This window comes from Micrasema longulum, unplaced genomic scaffold, assembly GCF_059751315.1.
Source record: "Micrasema longulum isolate JH-2025_06_02 unplaced genomic scaffold, ASM5975131v1 h1tg000215l, whole genome shotgun sequence".
Taxonomy (NCBI): domain Eukaryota; kingdom Metazoa; phylum Arthropoda; class Insecta; order Trichoptera; family Brachycentridae; genus Micrasema; species Micrasema longulum.
In genome coordinates this window covers 310,892-338,156 of record NW_028277420.1, presented here as the reverse complement: position 1 = coordinate 338,156, position 27,265 = coordinate 310,892, and the positions used below count along the sequence as shown (strand labels likewise).

At 31.2% G+C, this 27,265-nt stretch overlaps 1 protein-coding gene across 3 annotated transcripts in view; it reads left to right on the top strand.

The window, feature by feature from the left end:
- The window catches only part of LOC148283616 (uncharacterized), a 179,370-nt gene that overhangs the window by 49,919 nt on the left and 102,186 nt on the right, over positions 1-27,265 (top strand). For all 3 annotated transcript variants that reach the window (XM_088243486.1, XM_088243487.1, XM_088243488.1), the window contains one exon: positions 24,016-24,118. In XM_088243486.1, the coding sequence (XP_088099612.1) occupies positions 24,016-24,118 (103 nt within the window). The remainder of the gene's footprint in view (positions 1-24,015; positions 24,119-27,265) is intronic.

Genomic DNA, 27,265 nt, shown 5'->3' with positions numbered 1-27,265 from the left:
CAAAGTTTCCAGACTATCAAATAACGATACACAATGCATTTAATGTACCAATGAAGTGCAGCGGATAGTGGAATGACGATAAAGATGAATAATTTATCAATAATATACAAGTACCTCAATATTGTCTCCATAATAATATCTTGTTATGATCGTAGACTTTCTTGTTTAGCAAAAGACTCTCATTTAACTGCGTTAGATCGTGCGTAAATGTATTAGCATTCATAAAATGACATGCAGAATAAGGTCGTCATATCTTGCACGGTTTTTTCATATCGTGTTCGTTGATGCACAATTGCACATAACTTGCATATTTGTTTAGCTTGTTCAACATATCGTATTTTCTGTATTTGCAATATAGCTATGGTAAACAAACTAGTGACACTAGTTTGTTCTATCACGACTAAGCCATGTCAAATAATACAAATTATTATAAAAATAAATTAATTCAAAAATAGATAACGTGAACTGTCAATTAGTTTAATTTAATAAGGCGAAAATGTAAGATAAGGTAATAAATAAATGTAACTTTTTATCATTTATTTATTTTATATTTTAAAACTATTTAAGACTTATTGCTTAATGCAATATCTTATAGCCAACCAAAAAACAGACAGGTCAAAAGAAGAGTTGGTCAAAAATTTGTACTTAAATCGAAAATATATATTAATGTAACAACTTATATTTTTTATTTTATTTTATTTTATTTATAAATTTATTGCAAAAAAATAATATACATACTTAAAAACAGGGAATCTATATAAACCGATTAATGTAAAATGAAAACGGAGTGTTCTCTGTTTATGATAGTCTCCATCTAACATGGCACAGCCTGTTCTAATATGGACATTTTCTATCTTTAGAGCATAAGTAGTCCTATACTAAGTTACTATAATAAGTAACTACATCATTACAATGGAATTCCATCAAGAATTGCGACTAAATAATTTCAATCATATCAGAAAATATATACATAAAAAGAACCAATTTAATTTAAAATAACAGCAAAAAGCTAAAAGTATAAAAACGCAAAAAATTAAAAAGATCCGGAACTTAAGTTTAATAAAACAAAAAGCGGTATACATATGTTCACATGTACACATATGTATCAATGTGTGTACTAACCTTATTTAAAAAATTTCTGGATATTTCAAAAAATATATTTAGGAATTATGGTAAGTTAAGTTTAGAAGTTAACTGTGATGGCGAGGAGTAAAAAAATTGTTGAAATGAAACATTTGTTATAAATATATTTACATAATACATAAAAATAAAAGAAATAAACAATAACAATAATAATAATAACCTTGTCTTTGATAAATGGCTAGGATCTTTACTAAATTAAAGATCTCTTTAATGGACCATATTAAAATATTTTTATTCCGGTAAACACAGTGTAAGCTCTGGGACGACTTTCTGAAGCAATATAATATATTTCGCCGAGATGTGCTTTTTTATAACTAAAATCATCTCAATGCATAGTATTATGATAATTATATTTATTCAAGTAAAAAGGCCGTATTTTGCACTACCGTACAGAGTCAATTTCATAATGTAAACAAAAAACATATTTATTTTCATAAACCAATATTGAAATAGCAAATATAAATATGGTGCTCACTCATACTAACGGAGATACAGTACACAGTACACACCCATCAGTTTCTCTACTCGGAGTTCTTATAGCGAATAGCGATCCGATTTCCCGACAAATGGTTAGAACGTCTTTAGCACAGAGGCAATACTCCTATTTAAAACTAGCGGACCCGACAGACGTTGTCCTGCCCAAACGTTGGCTTGCCTGCTATTTTCCTAAATAAAGACACACGTTATTTATTTTGGACTTTTTAGAGCTATCTAAATATTCGTCATAAGGGTTAGTTTTTCGTTTAATCTCCTCATGTTATTGGCAAAGAGTCTTCGTCGTGCTCAAATCAAAATGGTACAAAATCACTGCACAAGTGCCATAATACAGGGGGAAAATACGGGAAAATGTGTTAATAAGAAAAAGTCAGACCGCGATTTACCCTTCTTCTTCTAAAATTATGACACTCAACTCATGCCCAACGTGAATATAGTCATTCTTTTTACCACCAGCCGGGTTTTGACGTGACTCTTACATTTAATTCGAAACCAAAATAAATGAAAAGAAAAATGACTGATTGTGTCGTGAAAGTGTGCAAAAACTATCCGGATAATATACTTTTCATTGATAAGTAGGTTCCTAGGTACTTGTTTATGGTTGAATTCCAAAAAAGAAAATAATTAATTTTCAAACATATAATTATTTTTGCAAATGTCAAACTCTGCTCTGATTACCAACAGTGGTTTATTTTGTGTAAGAATCTGTTTTTAAAAATGTATCAAATGTCAGTTTAAATTATTTAAGCATTACTAAAAATAAGTTAATAATATGTAGAAATTAAGAAACTGTGAGGAAATTAATCAATTTAGTATCCGTTAAAAATAATAATTGTTTGTAAACGTTAAAATACAAACTTTTTTAATACCCAAAAAAACAATATCCACCGAATGTGTCAATATATTATGCATTTTAGTCGAATGCAATCCTAGAAAATCGATGAAAAAGAATAAACGATTCTAATTTTTTTCTACTCAGCATATTGAAAATGATATTATTCATGAACCCTGAGAACGTAAATAAAAAAAAATGCAAAAAACCGCACGTAAATCTGTCAAGCCATTTTCGAGTTTTTGCGAGACTAATAACGGCGAATTATTTATACAGGGGTTCTTTAAACCCTATCACATCCGAAACCACGATGATCAGTATGAGCAAGAAGACATATTGGCATAATAAAAAAAATATTTAAAAAGAAGAAAATTTGTAAAAATAAAATATTAAAAGTAACAAATGGTTGCTTACTTATGCAGGGGAAAAGCGAGGGGGGCGCGGCCGCGTGGTTAACGGCGTGTCAGACTCCCCCCTCCTCGTTTCTCTCCTGCAGAAGTGAGCAACCATTTGATTTTTAATATTTGATTTTTTAAAATTTTATTCGTTCTAAAAATTTATTTTAATATGCCAATGTGTCTTCTTGCTCATACTGATTATCGTGGTTTCGGATGTGACAGGGTTTAAAGAACACCCTGTATATAAAGATAACATCAAAACCGTGGAAATGTAAGAGCCACAAGCCAAAGAAGTTACTGATTGCTTTCCATAGTTAAATTGGTCGCAAAGTCTTGAGGGATTGATGCTGGCTGTTAGATAGCCAGCATACGTTCTTGTTTAAATTGTTATCTCTTTTTTGATATGTGTATTTTTTGGGCGACCCTGTGTAAATTAGTTTCGTTCCGACGTTTCGGCTACTTTTGCAGGAGCCATTTTCAGGGTAAACTGTGTGTTTATGTACTAGTAATTTATACCGTGTCGTAATCCACAATAGCGGAACACTGCCATCGAACTAAAGATTTTACATAAACCTAGAAATAAACAAATACCTAAATAACTGAAGACAATGGGCTGAAATCAAAATTTAAACTCAAAATGGTTGTCGGCACTACACACTGCAAAATGACACGTAATGCCTACTGCCGACTGAGACGCGGTACAAATTACTAGTACAAAAACACATGTTTTTTCTACAAAACACACATTTTACCCTGAAGATGGCTCCTGCAATGGTAGCTGAAACGTCGAAACGAATCCACCCCTTACACGGGATCACCCAAAAATAAACATATTAATAATAGTGACCTTGAAAACCTACGCACCTAGTTTTTGTTTGTTAAAAAAAAAAAAATGTAAAAAATATTATCTTTACCATGTTATCACTTTTTTCTAAAAATATTGTTACAAAAACGATTTTTTTTGTTTGTTTAAATTATTGTTTTAATATATTATATGTATATACATATCAAGGCTATACTTACAGAATGCATTAAGTCAACAGTCTTCATACATGTAAAAAAAATATATATATATATATATATATAGGTGCAAGATGTTGAATTTAAATTATATGCTATGCCTAGAATAAAGATTACTCTTTTAAAGCTAAAAAAAATAAAGGAAATTGTGGGAGAAATACTGCGTGAAAGAATAAAAAGCTTTGAATGCGATTATCTCGGAACTTGTTTTAATAATTTAATGCATTCTGTCAGTAAAGCCTTGATATATTACGTCCTATAAGTGAAATGATGTATTTTGACTGTCTTAGAAAGAGGCTTTTTACCTTAGTTAGACAGTCACAGCAATTTTATATGAATGTAATTATTTTAAGTCTATAACACGATAAATAAGTAAATGTATAGACATAAAAACAAACAGCGAAGTAGTAAAAAAAAAGGTTTTTACACGAAAAAAAATAATCAAAATAAGTCCTTATGTCACGTTAGTCATTGCGAAATACGTATAAAACTTTAAAACGTTGTTAAATTGTAATAAATGCAAAAAATATAAATAGTCTAAAAACGAGCGCAAAGTTCATTGACGCACACTTGTATATGTACCTATTTGATAAATTTAATGGAATAATAATCATTTAATTACGTTGGCACAACTTCGTAAACATTTTTTTAGTTTATAATAATTAATTCTTGTTTTTTGCGTTTTATTTGAGTCCGATTTTCTTATCTTTATTTATATAATTCTTCTGTACGCGTGATATCACTGAACTTACCATAAACGGCTTAACCAATTTACATGCGGTTTTCAGCGAAATGAAGACCTTTGCGCTGCGCGTATTTGTAGATATTAAAATGTTCAATCGAACAGTAAAAAAAAGTTAGAAGCATAAATCTTTTTTTCATCGACCTACCAGATTCGACGAGAATGCATATACAAAAAAAATTGAAAGATTTTTTTTGTGTTTAAAAAAAAGTTTATTTTTGAATGTTTACAAACAACATTAGCTTTTTATGGATCCCAATCAGATTATTTCCTTACATTCCTTGTAATTTCTTCCCATTTATTAATTTTTTCAGGATTTTCGGTAATACTAAAATAAGATTAACTGACATTTAATACATTTTTGAAAATTGCATTCACGTATAAAGTGCACCCCTGTTGGTGAGAAGAGTCGAGTTTGACATTTGCAAAAAGAATCCTATATTTGAAAATGAGTTATTTTATGTTTTGGAATTAAACCATAAACAACTACCTTGGTACCTACCTCCTTAAATTCAATATTTGAATATGAATTATTTTTGGTTTTGGAATTAAATCATAAATAAGTACCTAGGTACCTACTTATCAATGAAAAGTCCCCTTTCAAGCTAATAACAGGCAAGCCAACGTTCGGGCAAGACAGCATCCGTCGGGCCCGCTAGATAATTATAAATGTAAAGCAATAATCTGTTTGATATTTTGATTTCTGTGTGTTGTTTTGTTTGACGCAAAATAATATTTTAGTGCATTGCAATGCAGTGATGACGTTTGAGCGAATTGGGGCAACGACCTCTCTGGCAACCAGATGACATGTGTGTCGTCAGAGGAACGGAAATCATTTGGCAAATATAATTGTTGGGAATTCTACCCTCTCTGGGAGAACTCATGATTGATGACGAAATCTCAAATCAATCCGATATGTAGTCATCCAAATTTGGATTTTTTTATTTTATTTATTATTGTTCACAAAAAATACAATGACAATGGAATAATTTTCAGAATATGTTAAGTTTAGATATTAATTGATGTAAATATTAACGGCCATTGCCAATTTGTATAAAATGTATAACATAGTTAAAAGATAAAGTAGAACATAGACGAAAAGCATAGTTAATAAATTACATACAGGACGGTCCTTCTCCTGTATTTCATGGATAGGAGAAGCTAGTAGGTTTAGAGTAAAACTGTTTTCTCGTGCCACGACAGCAATTTAGTATAGCACCCCTGGGCGTGAGACACCCGTCAAAATTTTAAACGCTCACTAGTTATAGAAAGGACAACGTCGCATTCCCTCTCATTCTGTATCTGGAGTAAAAATATTGAGGTATCGATATATTGCTTTGATTTAGTAGTGGCTTGCGCGTGGGCTGCGATAGGTGGGTTCAAAGAGCTTTTGGGTGCCTCTCACCCAGGTTCATAGTTTGTGTAACATTGGACTCATGCAATACAGAAAAATATCCTTAATTTTTTTTTTTAAATGTGCAACGCACGAAATTTCGTTTATTTTTTTATTGTATGTAAGTAGTATATTCTTTCTAAAAAAATATACCATTTGAATCTTAGTTTATTTCAACTTAAAAAAAAAAAAAACGAAAAATGTTTTTATTGTTTCATTTTAGCAAAGCTTTGCAATTTGTTGAATAAATGTCTAATTAAAAAAAAAACTGTTTTTCTTTTTAAATATTCAAATAATAAAACGCAAATTGCAGTTTATCCATGCAAGAAATAAAAATATCTAGAAATGTAAAATAATGCATAATGTATTTTTAATTTTGGGTGTCCAACGCCCGTCCGGTTCATTCAACGCGTAGTGTAAAATGTATTCATTGTCGCCGGGCGGGGTTAATATATTACATATATGTATATTTGTGACAATTTATGCAAATAATTACGAGGGATTCCCTAATAGGACTTTATAAAATGCATTTATAATATGTTTAGTATGATTTAATACTTTGTCGGCTTTCCAATACAAAATATGTAAAAAAATTTGGGCATTTCGGACATTTAAACAATGTTGTCATTTCAACAGATGGATGAGTAGAAAAAGATGTTGAAAGGAGAGTGAATGCGGCCAACAAAATGAACGGCGCGCTAAGCACAGTAATTGCTAACAATAAAATGTCAATCGAAGCTAAACTGGCAGTGCACAACGGAGTTTGAGTCCCAACACTTATGTATGGAAGTGAAGCATGAAACTGGCAGAGGAAGGATGAAAGCCGAGAGAACGCAGTTGAAATGCGATCTCTTAGACAAATGTGTGGGAAATCAATGTATGACAGGGTTACGAATGATGAAATCAGGCGAGAGTGTAAATCTGAGTCAGGTATAATTGATAAAATTAAGAAAGGGTCTCCGAGATGGTTTGGTCATGTAGAATCGATGGACTACGAAAGAATGGTAAAACAAGTATAAATCATGATAAAAAATAAACGGGAATTTGTCAAAAAAAGCAAAATTTTAATTTTCAATATTTTTTTTATTATCCCCTTTAAAATACTTGCCGTTTGCGATGATACATTGATATCAACGCGTAATCCAATTGTCCGTGCACTTTTCATAGGCCAGCAAAGGTATGGCCTTTAGCTCTCGCAGCGAATTCCCTTTTATGGCATCAATCGTCTCAAAGCGTGTTCCTCTTTATAGCAATTTTAGTCGTGGGTAAAGAAAAAAGTCAGATGAGGCTGGTCTGTAGAATACGGTGCTTGGTTGATGGGATTAGTCGAACTTTTGGCCAAAAACTCCGAAACACTCACCGCTGTATGAGACAGCGTTTTATCGTGGTATAAAATTTTGGGACGAGGAGGGCAGTGACGCGTTTCATACCCAAAACATCTCAATGATGAGATGATCAATAACCACAGCAAGCTCTCGGATTGGTACACATCGATTTTTCAATACGATTTGCTTTGCCGATTTGATGTTTTCTTCGGTACTTCGCTTTGCTGGACGTCTAGTATGTTCATCATCTCAGCATTCACGAACGTCTTATAACCTATTGTACCATTCGTATGCTCGTGTTTTCGACATACACGATTCTCTAAAGGCTTTATTCAACACGGCACACGAAATTTCATTTCACGCTCGTTGTGCCGATTTTTTATCCAATGTAAAAATCGCCTCACAGCAATTTTTCGACTCACTAAAACAGACGCTGACAGAATATTGAGCTTCCGATCGCCGACAGATTGTCAAAAACAGTGCTGTCAACGTGGCTACAAAAAAATAGTACTGATTGGTGAGACGCGAGAATTTCAAATTAGAAATTTCCGCTTATTTTTTATCATATGGTATATGTTATAATGGTAACGTGAGACGAGGACGACCAAGGAAGACGTAGCATGATCAGATAAACCAAAATCTTAAGTCTTGTCATGTCAAAAGCAGGCAGAACCGAAGGGCATGTATGACAAGAAGTTAGAAATGTATGCCAGGATAGACGTGTGTGGCGGTCCATTCTCTCTGCCTACATCTGCGGAGAAATGTGTGATGGTAGTAGTAGTAGTAGTAACAATGTTGTCTAACGTCCTGTAATCCTGAGAGTGGTTAGTTTAGTGTCCCTAAATATTTCTATTAACATTAGTAGGCGTAGGCAAGTACGAACACATGTGCCTACATACACACATCCTGCGGAAGCTCCATCACGTAAACACGATATGATATAAATATAATTTATCATGATTTATTAGATCGCCAAACTCGTGTAGCTGCTGTACGGTCTACGGCGGCGCGGCGGTGCGGTGTATGGGTACAATTTACCTTGAAACGTGTTCCACGAACTCAATCATCCTAATTTATATAGTGTATAATATACAATACCTTAGAACTCGACTAACACGTTATCTTGCTTTTCAATTATATTATAAATATGCTGTGCCACATAAAATGTTATAAAAGTGAAAAATCTATTGAATAGTAAATCAATTAGGGTAACAACTTTTTGTTTCGTTTTCTACTACTACTACTACCATCACGCCATTTCCAAATAGGGGTAGGCAGATAGGATGGACGGCAATACACATCTATCCTGACATACGTTCCTAGGTTATTCTACTTTTACACCTCTTGTCGTAAATGCCCTTCGATTGTGTCTGCTTTTGACAAGATCAGGCTTGAGATTTGGTTTTATCTGATCATGCCACGTCTTTCTCGGTCGTTCTCGTCCTACGTTACTTTATTTATTTGATTTATTTGGAATTTTTACAGCTATTACATGAAAATAAGTAGAAATATATTAACAATACTAGAGCCAAATTAAAATATCTAAGAAAACATAATACTAAGAAAAGAGTTTACAAAATTGTATGTGTGCGACGTTTGTATTCATGTGTGTGTATATGAATGTGTGAGGGTAAGTTTTTTTGCGTGTATGTGGGTGCGTAAGTAAAAAAAATGTAATTTAAAACGTGTATTTATATTAAAAGGGGTATAGGAGAGAACTTGGTAAGAGGTTTGACAATGAAGAAAAAAAATTATTTGCTACCTACTTTCGAAACCTTAAAAATATTTATTATATAAATAATAGACGAGTGATACTTTAATCCACAAACTTAGACTATCCTGTGACCGGTTTCATCGCTTTCGCGACATCTTCGAGACTGGTATCTTTATTAGGGAGTTCAATGTATTTATACAAAACAGAAGTAAGGATAGAGAATTCAAAATTATACGAAAGTAAATTAAATAAAATTATTTTTATCTTATATTTATAAAATATTAATATATAAATTAAAAATATAATTATAAATTACAATGAACTTCCATCAAGAATTTTCACTTACAAATTTAAATGTCTTAAAAATATTATTTAAAATATATTTCTTATGTAGGGTTATGATGTTTTGATTGTATTTTTTAAAAATATGGTAAGGTTCATAACCTTATTTCAGAATCAGTCAGAGCGCAGTGTTTTTTATATCAGTTTGCACATAACTGCGCAGTTGGAAGGTTGTGTGAGGGCCTGTCGCAATTTTATAGAAGTAATTAATAAATAAACATCGAACTCATCTCAGATCACTACGATTAAAACAATAAACCAATAACAAAATATAATAAAATGATACTAATTGTTTAGAGGTCAAATTTTTAGGAAAGCATTGGTTCCATCCAATATATGGATTGACCGCGCATGAAACATACATAGTACAGATTTTATTAAATAATGTACAATTCGAAATAATAGTTAGTAAGGCGCGCGTCACGATTTTTGCGTATCTACATTCCAATTTAAGGTTACTAACAATTTAAAGACAGAAAATAAAATTGGTACGGAAATTAATTAGAAAACATCGATTACTTCCACAACTTGACATATTTAACCATTATCGTATTTTATCAGTAACCAATATATGTGTAGATATATCGAACAAGGACGATTCTATTCTCCCTGGTGGAATGGCTTTTATTACAACGAAGGATTGAACTTTTCCTGTACATTCTCTCCATTTTCTCCTATCTCTACAGCTCCCAGCTTTATGACCCACCATCACAACTACAGATAGTAAGTGATGGATGCTTTGCAGTACCCCGTTACGGTACCAGGACCAGCAAACATTACCGAGAGGAGATAAAACTACCGACTATTATTTGTACAAAACTTCTGTTAATATTATGTAAAAATTTCATCACATTTTTCATATTATATGAAAACATAAAATTATACTAATCTTTTGGCGAATGTGTTTGGAATCCTTGAAAAGAGCTTGCGTAGGGGTTTGTTTGTATTGCCTTATATTTTTTTACGTATAATATATTTTGATTAAGATGGAGAACTTTTTTTTAAAAGAAAAAATGAATATTTAAAATATTTTTCACATGGTTTTGCTTTATTTATTACCTACTATCAATAAATCATTTCAAGAACTAAAAAACATATCATAAAACGTGAACATAAAAAAATAGCTATAGAAGTAGACACAATACAGGAACATGTGATATTCATTTATTTGATGTATTAACATTGAAAAATACTATTAAAAATACAGACAAATTCAAATAAAAAATAAGACGCTACATGTTTTTTTTATCCCAACTATCTGATAATACAAAAATCATGTGTTAAAATCTTGTAAGTTTGACCGTATAGGAGTCAAATACTGATCGTTAAAATATAAGTTTCTCCATAGTGATATTATAGGCCATAATTTTAAAATAATGTATCTACTTATCTAGCTTAAGTACTGAAATGGCGTTAAAACCGCGTTTTCCGCGGATAATGTTGATAATATAATGTTTTTGTCGAAAGACCGACATAATTATATATATTTACTAGATGAGAGAAAATTGTGATTGTTTCTGCAAGATGGCGGAAATAGATGATCCAATTTTGCGGGCAGTGATCAAACGATAGAGCGATAATAGGATAAAATATTAAGCGGAAAAGCGGAGGATATTCTTTGGGTAAATAAAATACATATGGATGGTACAGTTTACTATGGATTCTGTAGCTTTAATCTTCTAATCTAATAATATGTTTATGTGTATTGTGCAGGAATTGATGTGATCAAAAATCCAAAATACTTTATCCGTATTTAGCGCGTTATTTCTTCTAATTGACTCATTCCAGAAATAAATATCTCATACTGGCAACATTGCGAAAAGTGTATTTTTTCAAACTTCTATTTTTTTCTTGCTATATACCTATGTGGCAGGGGCGAATCGTCCAAATAAGCGATTATGCACAGCTTACTATTATATTTGACTTTGTATAATAATTGATTTATTTAAAGCTTCAAGTACAAAGAATAAGTACTTTGGCGGACTTATTGCTAAAAGCAATATCTTTCAGCCAAAAACAGACTAGTCAAAAGAAGAGATTGGTTAAAATGTTGTGCTAAAAAACATAAATATATATCAAAAGATACATTCGTATAATAAAACCAAATTAATTCAAAGTAACAGCTGTTTTTTTAATTGGGACATAAGGCTTGGACATATTAACATTAAAAAAAAAATTAAGTACATTATGTTGTACGTATTGAATTATGAGGAATGTGGGATGAGATAATGCGTTTGGAAGGAGAGAGAAAGAGGAACCAAGAAAAGAAAAAGGGACAAAAAAAAATTGAGAAAAAAAAACAGTAAAAACTCTAGGGGTTCAGCATTCTGGGGATATATAATAATATTTCAGGCGTTTCTTGAAGGTGGCTAGAGAAAGTGCATTTTTTATATGAAGAGGTAGCTCATTCCAAAGTCTGGCAGCTTGGACGAAAAACGAATAGCTGAAAAATTATGTGCTTTGTCGAGGAATGGAAAGTGTTCTCTCCCGAGAAAAGCGAAGCGAAAGACCACGATCAGAAAGGTAAATGAAATTCTCAGCAAGATAATTTGGAGCGCAAGGGTTGTGACGAATATTATAAAGAAGTTAGAGAGATTGAAAGTTTATGCGCTGATAAAAATGAAGCCACTTGCGTTCGGAGCGAAAGGGTAAGACATACATATGTGTTTTATAGTAATTAAGTTTATGGGAAAATAAATTAAAAAAATCCTATTTATTATTAATCACCATCAACGCCGATTAAAACTATCCGATTACCTCAGCTTATTTCTCCACACAAAAAAGTACACTATATTTTACATCTTTAACCTAGTCGCGTTCTTCAGCAGGTTTATTCTGTCACAATTTCGTTTCGTAAGTTCGTTCGTTCGTCATATATCCATCTCATTCTAACGCAACCAAAATCACATTTTGCTCTCGTTCCTTCTTATACGACTCACACTTATTTTACCTGATCAGCGACGAAATACTTTTATTGAAAAAAGAAAAAAATATATTGATAAAATTCATAAAAGGTACATGTTTTTTTAAAAATTCTATACATATCTACTTTTACACATCTAGTAAATGTTATCACTGTAACTCTCCAAAAAAGAGACCAACTCTTGTGCTTGGAGAGTGACTTACACTGTTGTAGTTGTTTATTGTTTATTATAAGAGTTTATATAATTTTAAATACGAGTACATGAGAAAAAAATAGAAACATTGAATATATAAAGAAAAAACATAAAACAATAATACATTCATACTAATTAAAATTTAATGTAGTTTTTACACGTGTTCAAAAAATTTCTTTGGATTTACTTTAAATTTATTTATTGATATATTCTTTTTTATAGTTTTTAGTTCATTGGGAAGATTATTATACTTGCTTCTTGTTTTCAATTTAAAGTTGTAACACGCTTAAAAAAATACCGTTACAAGTATTTTATTTTTCAAAAAAACGTCAGTTAATTAATAACATCCCGTAAATATAATTAGATTATATCGTTTATTTGGTAAACATGGGATAATCAGTTAGTATAAACACTTCCTTTGATATTTTGTTTACCCATCCAGATTTTCCCACAAACCCGAACCCTTCCTGAACTTACTTCATATTCTGTAGTTACCAGTTACTTAGACGTGGTACACAGAACTGTTTACTTGATACTTTGTCCTTTGTCCCAAGATCCAATGTACGTAGGACCGGTACATAATGGGCGAAGGAGCTTAGCTTGGGTCTACAGGTCTAATATTACCTAGTCCGTAATACCAACATCCTAGAAATGAAAAGATATCTCTACAGAAACGTGCAAGTATTTCTCTGAAAATTAAATTTGTATGGATCATAAAAAATAGATGCGTAAATGAATTGAGGCCATGTCAGGCGAACTGGACTAACTGACATTTTAAAGGTGAAGTAAACTCATTGCTTATATTACATTTCTATAATCAGAATATTCCAAAAACATTTTTTTCTCGTTCTTTAAATTCAAAACATCCATGTAAATTGAAAATATCAAAAAAATAGGTGAAACTCTCATAAAGAGTTAAAACTTTGAATACAAAAGTTTGTCAATTTTGCCAGTTGGTTCTGCCTTTTTCATACTAAGAACTGTATTTTTTACTCACCAGGACACAATAGTAGAGGAGAAAATGTTTTAAAAATAATATATATTGTTTTTAATCCAAAAAACCTTTTTTTATTTAAAGATCTTCCGTATGGTCCGCTACTTTAAAAATCGCTGAAAAGATTTTGAAAATACGTTTTTTCTCAATCCATTTATCAGTTTCTTCGTTTTTTGTGGCCTTTTCACCTCTCAAGTCGGGTGTTCTGGCCAGTGTCGATTTTTTTTTTATACATATTTACAAATATGTTAGAAATATCAGTTTCTTAAAACATTGCTTCGATTTACATACTTCAATTTCAAAAAGGTTTTCCATTTTTTAAAAGTATTTTCAAGGTCGATAAATTCTCTAGAGCAGTGGTTCTTAACCGGTGCTCCGCGAGCTTGTTGCAAGTGCTCCGTGAAATTATGAAAACCAAAATGTAATGTTGACTCATTTACTGTGCGATTTGAGTTGCAGATATAATGGCTAGATGGCAGTACCCTTGTAAAGGGAAGTTGTGTGCGCTCACCTCACAACAGCGGTCAAGTGAACGTAGTTATGCAGAAAGAAGTCAGTCCACAATTAAAAAAAAAGAGATATTTATGTTATCGTGTGCAGTAAGGTCAATCCTATGTTTTGCTAAAAATATCTAGACCGCTGTCACACAAAAAACTGTATTAATCACTTTCTGAAAATGGTGTCGATCACGAAAACGGCATTTCTCAATTTCCAAAAAATACCCACAGCACTGTAAAATTCTTACTGTACTTTAAAAATCATAAAAAACTGGTTAAATACACAATAAGATTCTTATTAGTAATGTAAAAAAAAACTAGCGTATTCATTATTTATAATTTGTTATAGTCAAAAATATTCCAACTGTTGTGTAAATTTAATTATTCTCTCTTTTCACAAAAGTGCTTTTATCTTAGTTTCACTTTTCTATGGCCGGCTGCTTTCTGCATAACTACGTACAAGTCACACTCACCTCTATCGAGAACCGTTGCTCGGTTACTAGTTACTAGCACTCTACGCAGGGGATTCCCCTTGCGTTATTGCGTTTATATAGCTAATAGACGGACCCTGTGATTAAATCATATTTTGTGTGTTTATTTCGACACTGTTGTGTGTATGCTGTTTATAACATAAGTGCATTTTTATTATTTTTTAAAAAAATACAGTTTTCAACCTCATATTTGTGTGAGCTAGGGATTTTGACATTAACCAATATTAAAACGAAAAAACGCAAAAAAGTTAGCAAGTTGGACGAAGAAATGGGAGTAGCTATTTCAAATTTTGGACCTAATATCGCTGAAACTTGTAAAAGCCGACAAGCTCAGGTGTCACATTAAATCATTTTCTCCACAAAAAGTTCCATTGGAGTATTTATGTATTTTTAAAATTAATGTAATTTTTAACTTGTCTGTAATAAAAAATACAATTTTATTTTTAGTAAAAGTTATCTTTGTATGCTGTAATAACTTATATTTACATGTAAGTTATTAATCAAAAAAATACTTGGTACACTTCCACTTATTTATTTGACCAATTAGCGGAATAATAAGTGGAAGTGTACCAAGCATTTTTTAAATTAATAACTTATATGTAAATATAAGTTATTACATCATTACAATGGAATTTAATCAAGAATTGTAAATAAATAATTTAAATAAAACAAAAAAAAATATCTTTGTATGTTTTTTTAATCTTTAGTTTTGGTGAACCGCGAATTTTCCTTATGATCAAAAGTGCTCCCTGACTTCAAAAAGGTTCAGAACCACTGCTCTAGAGGGTTAAATCTAGGGTTCGTCTACGATGATACTGTTTCAAAACTTCAAAATATTATTCCCATATAAAATATTTTTTTGTTTAAACAAAGGTTTTATTGAGGTCATAGTTTTTTAAAAGCATATTTGTTGTTCTTACGAGCCGAGTAAAAAGAGCTATTTGTTATGATGGTTAAAAAGTGGAAATACTTTTTGTTGTCAAGAAAAAATTTTCCTCCCCTTTGTTCTGTCACATCCCATACATAAAGTCTTCAAAATATCTCGGAATAAAGAAACTCATTTGCACCGAATGGATGGAGCAACATTCCTTGTCAGCTTTATTGTGATTTCTAGGGAAATTTTATACCTTCTGAGATTTCTTTCTTCATTTTATATCACTTCAATTTAGTTACCTCATTTTTCCTAGATATTACATATCGCGGGTGATTAGGAAATATGTGCCATCTTCATTTTTTAATGTTTTTCTAAACTGAAATGCGCCGGTTGTACACGCCGCGCTGCCGTGTTAAATCGTAATCACAATAAAAAATAAATAAACACAAAAATTCGAATAGTTTTTAATTTTGGTTTATTTAGAAAAACACCAGCAATACAAAAAAATATACACAACATTATAAAAAAAACATTAAAAAAAGCCAAATCAGTTTTCCACATAAATACAATTAAAAATCTAGTTCAGTTAGATATTAATACACGTAGAAGTGCACGTGTGCGAGTTTTTGTGTGTGAGGTTGCGTGGGTAAGTGAGTGGAGTGTGGTTTTGGTAGGTATGTGAATAGGTGTGTGAGTGTATATGGGTGTGAGGGTGGGTTTATGAACAGGGTGAGTTTTTGTTTGATACGAGTGAATAAAAACATCTTAAATTTATATCGTAAAAATATTTTTTTTACAAAGAAACAATTTTTTTTTCAATAGTTTTTCAATTCTTATTTTAAAAGTGGGTTTACTACAGTTAAATATATCTATGCTATTGAAAAATACATTATAATTACGCGCTAAGAGAATCAGGGGAGAGTTCTGTGCATAGTTGGTGCGAACTGTCGGTACATGGAAAAGAGATAGATTCGTGTGACAGGTGCGGTAGCCAGGTACATTAAGGGCCAACTCAGAAACCAGAACAGGACTATCAAGACGTCCATTAAGAATGTCAAGTAAAATCCCCATATCTAATACCAAACGACGATTCTCAAGACTAAATATATTATGTTTATGACAAAAATTTTCTAGTTAAGGTCCGTAAATCTGGATCTCCAATTGAAATGTCTCAAAAATGTTTGCTGAATATTTTCAATCCTTACCTTGTGTGTGGAACGCTGAGGAGACCACACAGAGTGTAAATCTAAAAGTGTAGTGATTAAAAAATATCGGCTATAATTATAAAAAAATGGTCGGCCTCGTGGTGTAATGGTCAGCGCGTTTGCCTACCATGCGAGAGGTCTCGGATTCGGTTCCCGACATGGTTGATATGAATGATTTATTTAAAATGTTGTTTTTACACTAGAATATTTCATAGTCCCTGGACTGGTATTTGAAGCGTAAGATTGTGCGGAAAGGGAATGATGATGATAATGAATTCAAAAATATTACTTTATATTTTTGATAGTGATAGTTATTAATGTAGTTTCTATAAATAGAGTATAATACTGTGCCATACGTTTCTAATATTATGTTTTCTTACTATTTTGATTGTATTATTATTATTAGTATTAACTGATATTATGTTTTTTTCTTCATAAGCCCCGTAAATGCCTAAAACTTCCAAATTCCCTTATCTGAAATGCTTTCTATCCCTGTTGTAATTAGTTGATGTTATGTATTGTCACATTTTTTCCAAAATGAGTTATTTTTTCCGTATTCAAATGGGAAGTTAAAATTTATCTTCAATTTTATCCACAAAGTAAAATTAAGTTTTCTGTATGAAAAATAGAATGTGCCTACAATTTTTTTTCTTAACATGTTCAATTACAGGTCACCGTAAAATATACTTTGAACTTTCACACAAATATACAAATTTTCGTAGATAAATATCGATGTTAGTTTATACCGTCTTATGCCCCGGGAAGTATAATATCTTGTTTGTGTATTTATTAATAAAAAAAATTGTTCAATTAAAACTTAAAGTGAAGTTTGCTTCAGTAAAAGACCTTTTTATCAGATATTGCCTGATCGCAATCGATAAGTAATTACTAGCGTAGTCAGCTTTCGGTTCGAAAGTGGATAAATTATAACGGACGCAGCAACCTTCGGTGATAAGTTTAGTGTCATCAAGCAAAAGCTGGGTCACTCAGTATGTCAGTTAATATTAATACTCAAATAATATTAACTGACATTCAATACATTTTCGAAAATCGCATTCATGAATAAAGTGCACCCCTGTTGGTGAGAAGAGCCGAGTTTGACATTTGCAAAAAGAATTCTATAATTGAAAATGAATTATTTTATGTTTTGGAATTCAACCATAAACAAGTACGTATGTACCTACTTATCAATGAAAAGTCTTTTTCCAAGCTAATAGCAGGCAAGCCAACTTTCGGGCAGGACAACGTCTGTTGGGCCCGCTAGTGTATTATAAATATTAATTTGAGGGGTTATAATTCTACTTGAGGATATTTCATTGTGATTTTTATAATTTGGTTCCTCGATTTCTGTTGGGAGGTTATTAAAGATTTTTATTCCTAAATATAAATATTATGTTGTGAGATTGATTCATATTATATAAATAACTCTTAACCGTCTATACAAGATATTTTTATCGATTTATTTTCATCGACTTGTAAACATAGTACAAATAATAAATTGGTAATAAAATCTCGAATAAGAAAAGTTTCTCAGGAATTCAAGATTGATCACCGATCACCATCAGTATTTAATATCCTCATAATAAGAAACCTCCCTTTCACCACATCACCTGAAAGTTTTTCGTATCTTACCCTCATCAATCAAATAAATATATCTCCAGACGACTCTAGGAGTCTAAATAATCCGAGATCTTTCATTCGCTTACGCTTGTTAAAAAAAATGTTTGTCGGTCCCGACTCTTCAACAGAAAGTTATTTAGCTTTGGATATTTTTTTATTTGAAATTAATTTTAACCTCTAATGGGTTATTATATCAATTTTACAAATGTATTTTTTTTCACTCTATTGTTGATAATAATATTTTTTACACCTTTTGAAAAGTTTGTCTGAGTCATTTGTTTAGTTTTGTCAGGTAGTTTATTGTATAATTTCAGTTCCTGATTTATTAGTCTCGATTGTCCTTGTCTTGTTTTGGAATGTTGTATGTGATATTGTTCTGATATTCTTGTATTATGTCCATGTTTGTTACATTTGTTTAAAAGATTTAGTTTTTTGTTCACAATATCAGTGGCTAACTTATGAATAAATTTTATAGATTCTAACATAACAGAGATGGAGAACATTTTAGAGAAGGGAATATGAAAGTCGAGGCATCCACAGGGCGTATGACCTGTCATTGGCTGGTTTAAGTGGCCACTTTACACACATTCTTACATTCACCATTCTGCCTATATTTAAACACCCTTATTCCTTCGATTCTTCCATCTTCGATTGTTGACGTTCGTGAAGTCAAAACCAGCTAATGACAGGTCATAAGTCCTGCGGATGCCTAGAATTCTATATTCCCTTCTCTAAAATGTTCTTCATCTCTGTTGTGATATGTTAATATAAACGGCTCCCTAGGGGTTGAATCCAGTCCCTGTCTACAAAAATTTGGACAAACTCGAAACATCGTTGTTAAAGATTCTGGTTGAAAAAGTTTATTAACATTAAATTGTCTAGTTTTTTTACAGAGTTCTTTGGTGTGAATATTATGTATCTTTTTTGGGTGATACCGTGTATGTTGGATTTGATCCGACGTTTAGGCTACCATTGCAGGAGCCATCTTCAGGGAAAACTGTGGTGTGTGTTATATAAGTGAGGTCATATACTAGCTTCAGTATTTTATTTTGCTGTCGTAGTCTGTTTATGTCATTTTAGTTTCCTGTTCCCCATAGTTGTTGCTTATAACATATTTTGGATTTGACATAGGTTTTTTTTCGTTTTTGGAACAAAGTTTTTGATGTTTGAAAAAAACTCGATAATGTTGTTATTTTTCTAATGAAAGTATTGATGTGAGTTTTCCATGTCGATTTTCTGCCTATTGTTAGTCCTAAATATTTAACGTGTTCAATTAGTCTGTCTTCGTTGGCAGGTTTATTGCCAAATGGGAATTTCTTCGACCAACCAATAAAAATAAATGGCTAATTTATATTGTTTTTGTTTCAAAACGTATGCGGGAAAAAATAAATACATAAATAGAAAGAGCAACTTGTGTATTTAAATGAATTAAATGAATTGATGAGAATTAAGTGGATGGTTTGAGAATAGAATTAAGGGGTAAACATTTATCACAGTTAGTATAATTTATCTCAGAATACATTGCTAATTGTGATAAGTCGTCTTGGTAATAAATGTTCTCCTTGAAAATATCTCTCGTATTGTTTAATATAACTTATGTTAAACATACATGTAAATATATTTTTTAAAATACTCATTTAACTCTTGGTAACAAAAGTCTATGATGTATTCAAGAAAAGCCATTTGCTAACGAATGTTGATAGGCATGAAAGTATAACTTAACGTGAGATCTGAATCAGGTAGAAGAATTTGTGTATCTGGGAAGTATGTTTACTAGGGATGGAAAGACTGAGAAAGATATTGAAGGAGGGTGAGTGCCGAGAAAAAGGTGAACGGTACACTGAAATCTACATTAGCAAGCAGTTGACAGTGGGGTGCTGCGTTAAACATGTAGAGCGAATGGACAGCGAAAGAACTGCTAAATGGATTTATAATGCGAATGTTAATGGATGCAGAGCAAGAAAAAGACCGAGAAAGACATGGCATGACCAAATCCAAAATATTGTTACATTTTTGACAGTATATTGTTTAGGTTTAAGAAGTGTATACATGATGAGTTTTTATACTAATGAATTCATTTTAACAATAATTTTGTTTAACGATTTACATTGTTAATTTTATTCTTTAAAAAAAAGGCGTGATGAAATGGCGTGATGGTAGTAGTAGTGTCTAATGATGAAAATTGTTTTTTTTTTTTTTATACTTTTTTTTTTTTTTTGTTTTCTTTACAATATACATAAGAGGTAAAAGAGTATAAAAAAAAATCAAGGACAATTGCATAGCAATGAAATACAAATTAATAGTAAAAATAGCAAACGAAAAAATCCTACAAAGGCATGGCCTGTTCGTGGGTACACAAGAAAATGTTAATGAATTTTTGCTCCTATAATAAATATACGGTTATAATATTTTTGTGTAACATAAGAAATAGAAAATAAAATATTTTGTAAAAGATTACATGATATATTTATATATTTTATAGTAATTAAAAAAGGAAATAAAAAATATTAAAAAAAAAATATTCCTTATTATTGAAGGGCAACAAAATATATTTAAAAAAATGAGTTCTAGAATTGTTTGAATCCAAGATAGTGCGTGTTTTTTAAAAGAAGATAATTTTGAAAGTTTATTAATTGTTTTTATTTTTACACATTAAATTAAATTAGATTTAATGTTCTTTATTCTATCATTTTTCGTTGCGGTGTGACATATTTTCTAAGAAAATAAACATAGGACAAATCTTGATTGAAATCTATTATTGAGTTCTCTTTATGAATTGCACCATTTTTCTACGATTTACAATGCTATGGAGGTTAATATTAATTATGATTCACCTTATATGGAGCTAATGAGTTGTGTTACATTCTTCAGTTCCCATGGAATAAATGAATACCATACAAGTCTGTTTATTCCGTTATGAAATCTCAAGATAATATACAATTTTCATACGACACTTTAAGTTCAACCATAAAGTAGACTGTAATGAAGAAATTCAGTGCCATGAGAAATTGGATATATAAAAAATGTTTTACGTGTGGTAAAATTAAGAGCATTTAATTGTACCGCGAACTTTCTTGAAAATTTATGAAAAAAATCAAAGAAATTAATAAAACCGAATTACTTCGAACGGCGTTACTAGTTTTCCGAATCAACCGATGATAGTATTGTGAAAGATTTTCGGTTGACGGAAAGCCAACCCGCCAATCGGCAGAACACACAGACGAGGATTTGTGACGTCACAGGCGGAGTAATTTCAAAATTAGGAAACTCAAGATAAATATTTTTTTTTCGTAGTGAGGAAATTTAGTGGTTTTTAAAAAATTGTTTAATAGATTAGTAATCTATGCCAAAAAAATACGTGTGGTATTATCAGCGCTATGATTTTTTAATGTTTTGTATTTTTGAAACAGGGAAATACCACATACTACAATTACCGATAAAAATATATGAAACGGATCTAGAATAATTAATTGTATTTTCAAAATTAATATAGATATTGTGGAGAAATGTTTTCATACATAAATTTAAAAAAGAAATTTAAAAGAAATACGTCACTAAAAAAATGCGACATGTTTGACCTTGATAGTTGTGACGTCAAGATTTGTGACAATGTTCTAAACAAATTTGAATGGTCAGGAACAAATAAACATGAATCGTGACGTATTAGGGGCGTGGCCAATGGAATTACCATTTTTGCGGAAATTCAAAGCTACAAATTAAAAAATATTTTTTATGCTACTAATAATAATACAAAAAATATTTTTTGTCCTTGTCTTGTTTTTTCAGCCGATCTTGTTTTATGTGAACATCTTTCACTGTTTTTTGTCTTATTAAATTCCGTGTCTGTTTTACATTAAATATTGAGATAAATATTCATGTTTATTTCAATATTTATAACTGATTCGTAATTTTTTACTACTTGTTAAAATGAATTGAATTTTTAAAAAAATAGTTCGATTGGTTTTGTTTCAGCATTGCACTACGGACGTCTCTCAAAATATCTACATAATATACTCTTACAAGAAATGCCCGTAATCCTTCCTGTCGTAAGGAAGTGCCGATAATGTGGTGTTCTAAAAAGCTTCAACGAGCAAACGACCTTCATGGTACGATTAATCATAACTTCAGCAATTTGGCGTTGTGGCCCCTTCAGTAAGGGGATGTGGGTCACACCTCGTTAGTGGGTCTTAAGGGGTTGAGTGGAGTGACTTGGTTTGTCGGTTCAGTGGGCAGCTAAAGGTTAGATAATACGAACTTTAAAAAATCGTGGAAGGGTGCAAATCATGTTCAAAATAATTTCAAAGAAAAGGGTTACCTTCACATAGTTTAGTGTGTAATTATCGTTACATGAAAAAAGGTGTATTAATTTGGAAAATGGCCACGAGGAATTCAGTACTTTCAAAAATTTGTTGATGGACTATCAAACAAAGCCTAATTGAAAAAACATAATTTTAATATATCGTATTAATTGCACTATGATTTTTTAAAGTTTTGTGATTTTAAAATTTCTCCGCCAACAAACTGTTGCAATAAAATACTGCATAATAAAGCGCCGTATATCACTAAGTTATAGTAATTGTAGTATGAGTTAATTTCCATAGAATCATAAAAAAAATAGCCTTTTTATAATTATATTGCTTATATACCTATATGTAGGTACAAATAAATGAACATTTTTTTGTAGATACATTAAATTATAAAAAAATACTGCTCGCTACTGGAATACACGTTTTGTTTTCATTTGTTCTTTAATAAACCTTCTTGTCATCTTTCTTTTCATGTTCGCAACCGTGTCACCAGAAGTCAAAATCTGCCATTTATCAAATCTTCTAAGAGCAACTTTTGTTTTTATGCCCCAATGTCCAGAATGCGTGGATTAGTCAATTCGTCGCACAACTTGGAATTCTTTGGGATAGATCATCCCGCTTTTCGTAGATCACCCCGCTTTTCGTAGATCACTTAGCCATTAACACAGTGTGGGATGAAGATGGATTGGCATGGGTTAGCTCGAAGTCTTATAAGTTGATCGCGTTCTTGAATATATTGTATACCATTGCCCTTGTTCGTCTTTGCTACATAGTTTTATGTTCTTTTCTTCAGTTTCTTGTACATATATGTTTCTTCATATAACTGTTGTAATTGCCTATACTATATAAAAAATACATAAATATTTATTTTTGCTATTAAAACGCAATTTTAGATTTCTACTTTCCACCACTTTTTTTTTTGTCGGTACTTCGTTTCTTTTCATTTGTTTTCCAGAATATTGTTTTGATTAAATAAAATTTTATTTTGTTTAAATCGTTCCTTTATAAAGATAAAGAAAAAAATGAAGGTAAATGTTAACTTCCCATTGTAATACGGACCCTGCTTGAAATCATCGGGCCTTTGTTATAAACCTGGTACAAAGTTACGCCTAGGCACGGAGGTAGAATAAGAATGAGAATACTATCTTTATTCTACCGCTATAATAAGGATGGTATTCTCATTCGTATCCTACCAATATGCTTAGGCGTAACTTATACTAAGTTTATGAGTGTACCTACTAATTGAATAATTTTGAAAATATTTGTTCTCTCCCATTTCTAGTGTGTCTTCATTAAAAAAATATCAAAAACAATTTTATTTTTGCTTCCGAAAATTAAAAAAAAAAATCCTTGCTATTTTTTAGTTCATGTCTTCGTTAAAAAATATGTATTTAAATACAGTTAGAATATTAAAGTAATTTTTTTTATGTAACCCTATATAATTTTGCCACTTTTCACTTAAAAATTGTTATAAACAAAAAAAAAATGTACGCATTTAATTTTCTAGGTCGACGGGTCCCAACAGCTTCTCTGCCTGCCCTCACGGAGGTCTTGAGTACAGTTAGAGCTGCGTGGACTTCTCCAACTTCTCTCCTGAGTCAAACTTACAGGTAATAATCGTATAACTCTCTAAACTCTCTTCTGTTCCCTAGTTCGCCCGCACCTAGATTATTCCTCTGTTATCTGGTGCATATTATGATGTTCACATTTAGAATGTTGAATCAGTTTTACATCGATTTTTGAGAAAGATAGGCTGCTGGTTGGGCTTATCCAGAGACCAATATACGTATAATGAGTTAGAAACTACCTTAAATATATCTTCTCTTCAAGACCGTCGAAATAAATCTGACCTAGTCTTATTCAAAATTCTCAACTCACTGTTTGATGCGCCTGAACTACTGAGCTCAATAAAATTAAATATACCAACTAGAGACCTCAGACAAAACTTACTATTTCATACCGATAACCATAGAACTAACTATGGTTTTCATTTCCCTATGCTTAGAATTCTTAGGTCAGCCAACAAACATACCAGTCTTGATTTCTTTGATAACAAGTTGTCTTCTTTCAAGCGATCACCGAATCCAATTAAATTATAAACACCTCTCTCCCGCTTCCACTCCCACAAAGTCTACTATATATCATCGAGTCTTTCTACTTTTTTAATAATATTTTTCTATGTATTAATATGTCCCTAAAAATGCCAATATATAAATAAATAAAGTATAAATTGAGTTAACTTTAAATACGTGAAATAAAAAGACTGTACGTACAGAATTACTAGACAAATAATAACGATTAAGAACTTGCAGTTAGAATAAAGTATTCTGGCCATTCTAGTGATGACAATATCAGCGTCAGTTAAATAATATGCCCTTTTTATTGGTTGAATTTTCACTTCGTAATGCTTCTATAAATTACAATTTATTTTACAAGGAAATCAAACAGCATGCACAAATATATGAACACATTTTTTGCTATCGTTAGATACCCATGTAAATACCAAAAAAATGTTCATACATGGCATAATATAAAAAATATTTACTACGTTCAATCTAACAAAAAAATACACACTAATAACAAAAATTCACATTTCTATGAATTGCGGATGAATTTATATGTTCATTGACATAAAAATTCTGGCTTCAAGTTTAAAGTCATATTCTTAGCATATTTTAACTATTGCGGATTGTTGTACATAATTGTAAGAGTTTAGCACTTATAACAACGTTTTTATTATATTTAAAGAACACACCTATAGTTAAAGGAGAGCATTTCTGATACAATGAGTGAATAAAACTATAGCCGTGATTTTTTAATGGAATAAACATTAATAACAGTAGTAAACATGTTATTATTTTATGAGAAGTATTTAGATTATGCATAAGTTTTTAAATCACCCTTATTTAGGCTAACATTGTTTTTCAACAACAATCATTTCATAATATTTTTTTTTCATATCATTTCATATGTTTTAGTGCATATAAAAATATTTAAAAAAATATTCCGACATTGGGAATAACAAAAAGACAAAAATAAGTCTAATCTATTGAATATAAGGAAATCAATAAGAAAATTTAAAGTTGAGTAAGTACAATGAAAATATCATTATGTATAAAAATTACGAAACTTAAAAATTATGTAAAATATAAATACAGAGAAACGATTGGATCCGCAGTCAAACCAAAGTATGCGACGCAGTAGAAAGGATTGGCCATATCTGATGATAGATGGACATGGCGTGTTCTCGAGTGGTCGTCGAGGAATAAGAGGTCCCAAAGACGCCCACGAATGAGATGCTATGATGATATTCGTAGGTTTCCCGGTAGGCAGTCAATGAGAACGGCGCAGATTCAGGAGGAGTGGAGGAAACAGAGAGGTCCATGTCCTGCAGTGGACCAACATGGACCGATTATGATGATAACGATTTTTTTGTTTTTCTAGAAATAAACAAACATTTAATATTTTTAGTTACCGAGTAAAAATAAATAAAACGGCATTTTAATGGAGCTTTTTAACTTCTAGCAGACTTTCGTGCTTAGTATTTTTTAAAGAACACTATTTTAAATAATAAAATAAAATAAAAATTTAATTCAACAGAGAGGGAAAACATTTTTGAAAAGGGAATATGGAAGTCTAGGCATTTACAAGGCTTATGACCTGTCATTGGCTGTTAAGTGGCCACTTTTTAAAAATATTTAGCCAGTCTGCAAGCATTTGGACATTTTTATTTTAACAATGTTTGATTATGTCCAAATGCTTGCAGACTGGCTGGATTTCCTCCCTAGGGAGTTGTTCATATTTAAATTTATTTCAACAGAGAGGGAAATTTTTTTGTAAGAGTTGAGGAAATGTGGATGTTCAAACTTGGGCAGAATGGTGAATGTTACACAGTGTGTAAAGTGGCCACTTAAACTAGCCAATGACAGGTCATAAGCCCTGTAAATGCCTAGACTTCCATATTCCCTTCTCAAAAATTTTTCCCTCTCTGTTGAAATAAATTTAAATATTTTTATTTTATTTTATTTGGGATTTTTACAGCTATTACATAAACAAAATAAGTAGAAAAATATTACCAATACTAGAGCCAATTTCAAAAAATCCACTGTAAATCTAATGACACATAATATATAAGAAAAGAGTTTACGTAATTGTATGTGTGTGACGTTTGTATTCATATGTATGTGAATTTGTGTATGCGTAAATTAATGAGGAAGAGGGTACATGTGCGTGTGGGAATGAATGAGGGAGAGGGTGTGTGTGTGTGTGTGTGGGTGCGTAAGTATAAAAAAATAATTGTTTAAAACTTGTAATTATATTATAAATGGTACAAGAAAGAGCTTGGTAAAAATTTTGAAACCTTTTTGTTAATATTTAAATCAAGAAATGTTATAAATTGTTTTTTTTTAATGCATGTTAAATTTCAAAACCGTATTCTGAAAAATTAGCATTTTATTTTCAAATTCAACTGATACACACTGAATGAATAATGTGCGACGAGTCCCATACAATACGAGTACGGTAGGTAGCCATACTCAAACATTGTTGAATAAAATTATATATCAGACATAAACATAAGTTGTGTCGATTTTTTCCCAAATTTAAAAATGAGCACCACAAGTAATACACAATAGTAAAGATTAAAAGCCATTCAAAAGAAAATTTTCTGCTTGACAAGACACTGTGTTTTCTTTTGCGTTACATATACTATTTTGTTTTATTACAAGCCTTTAAAATGGAGAAATGTAACTATGACT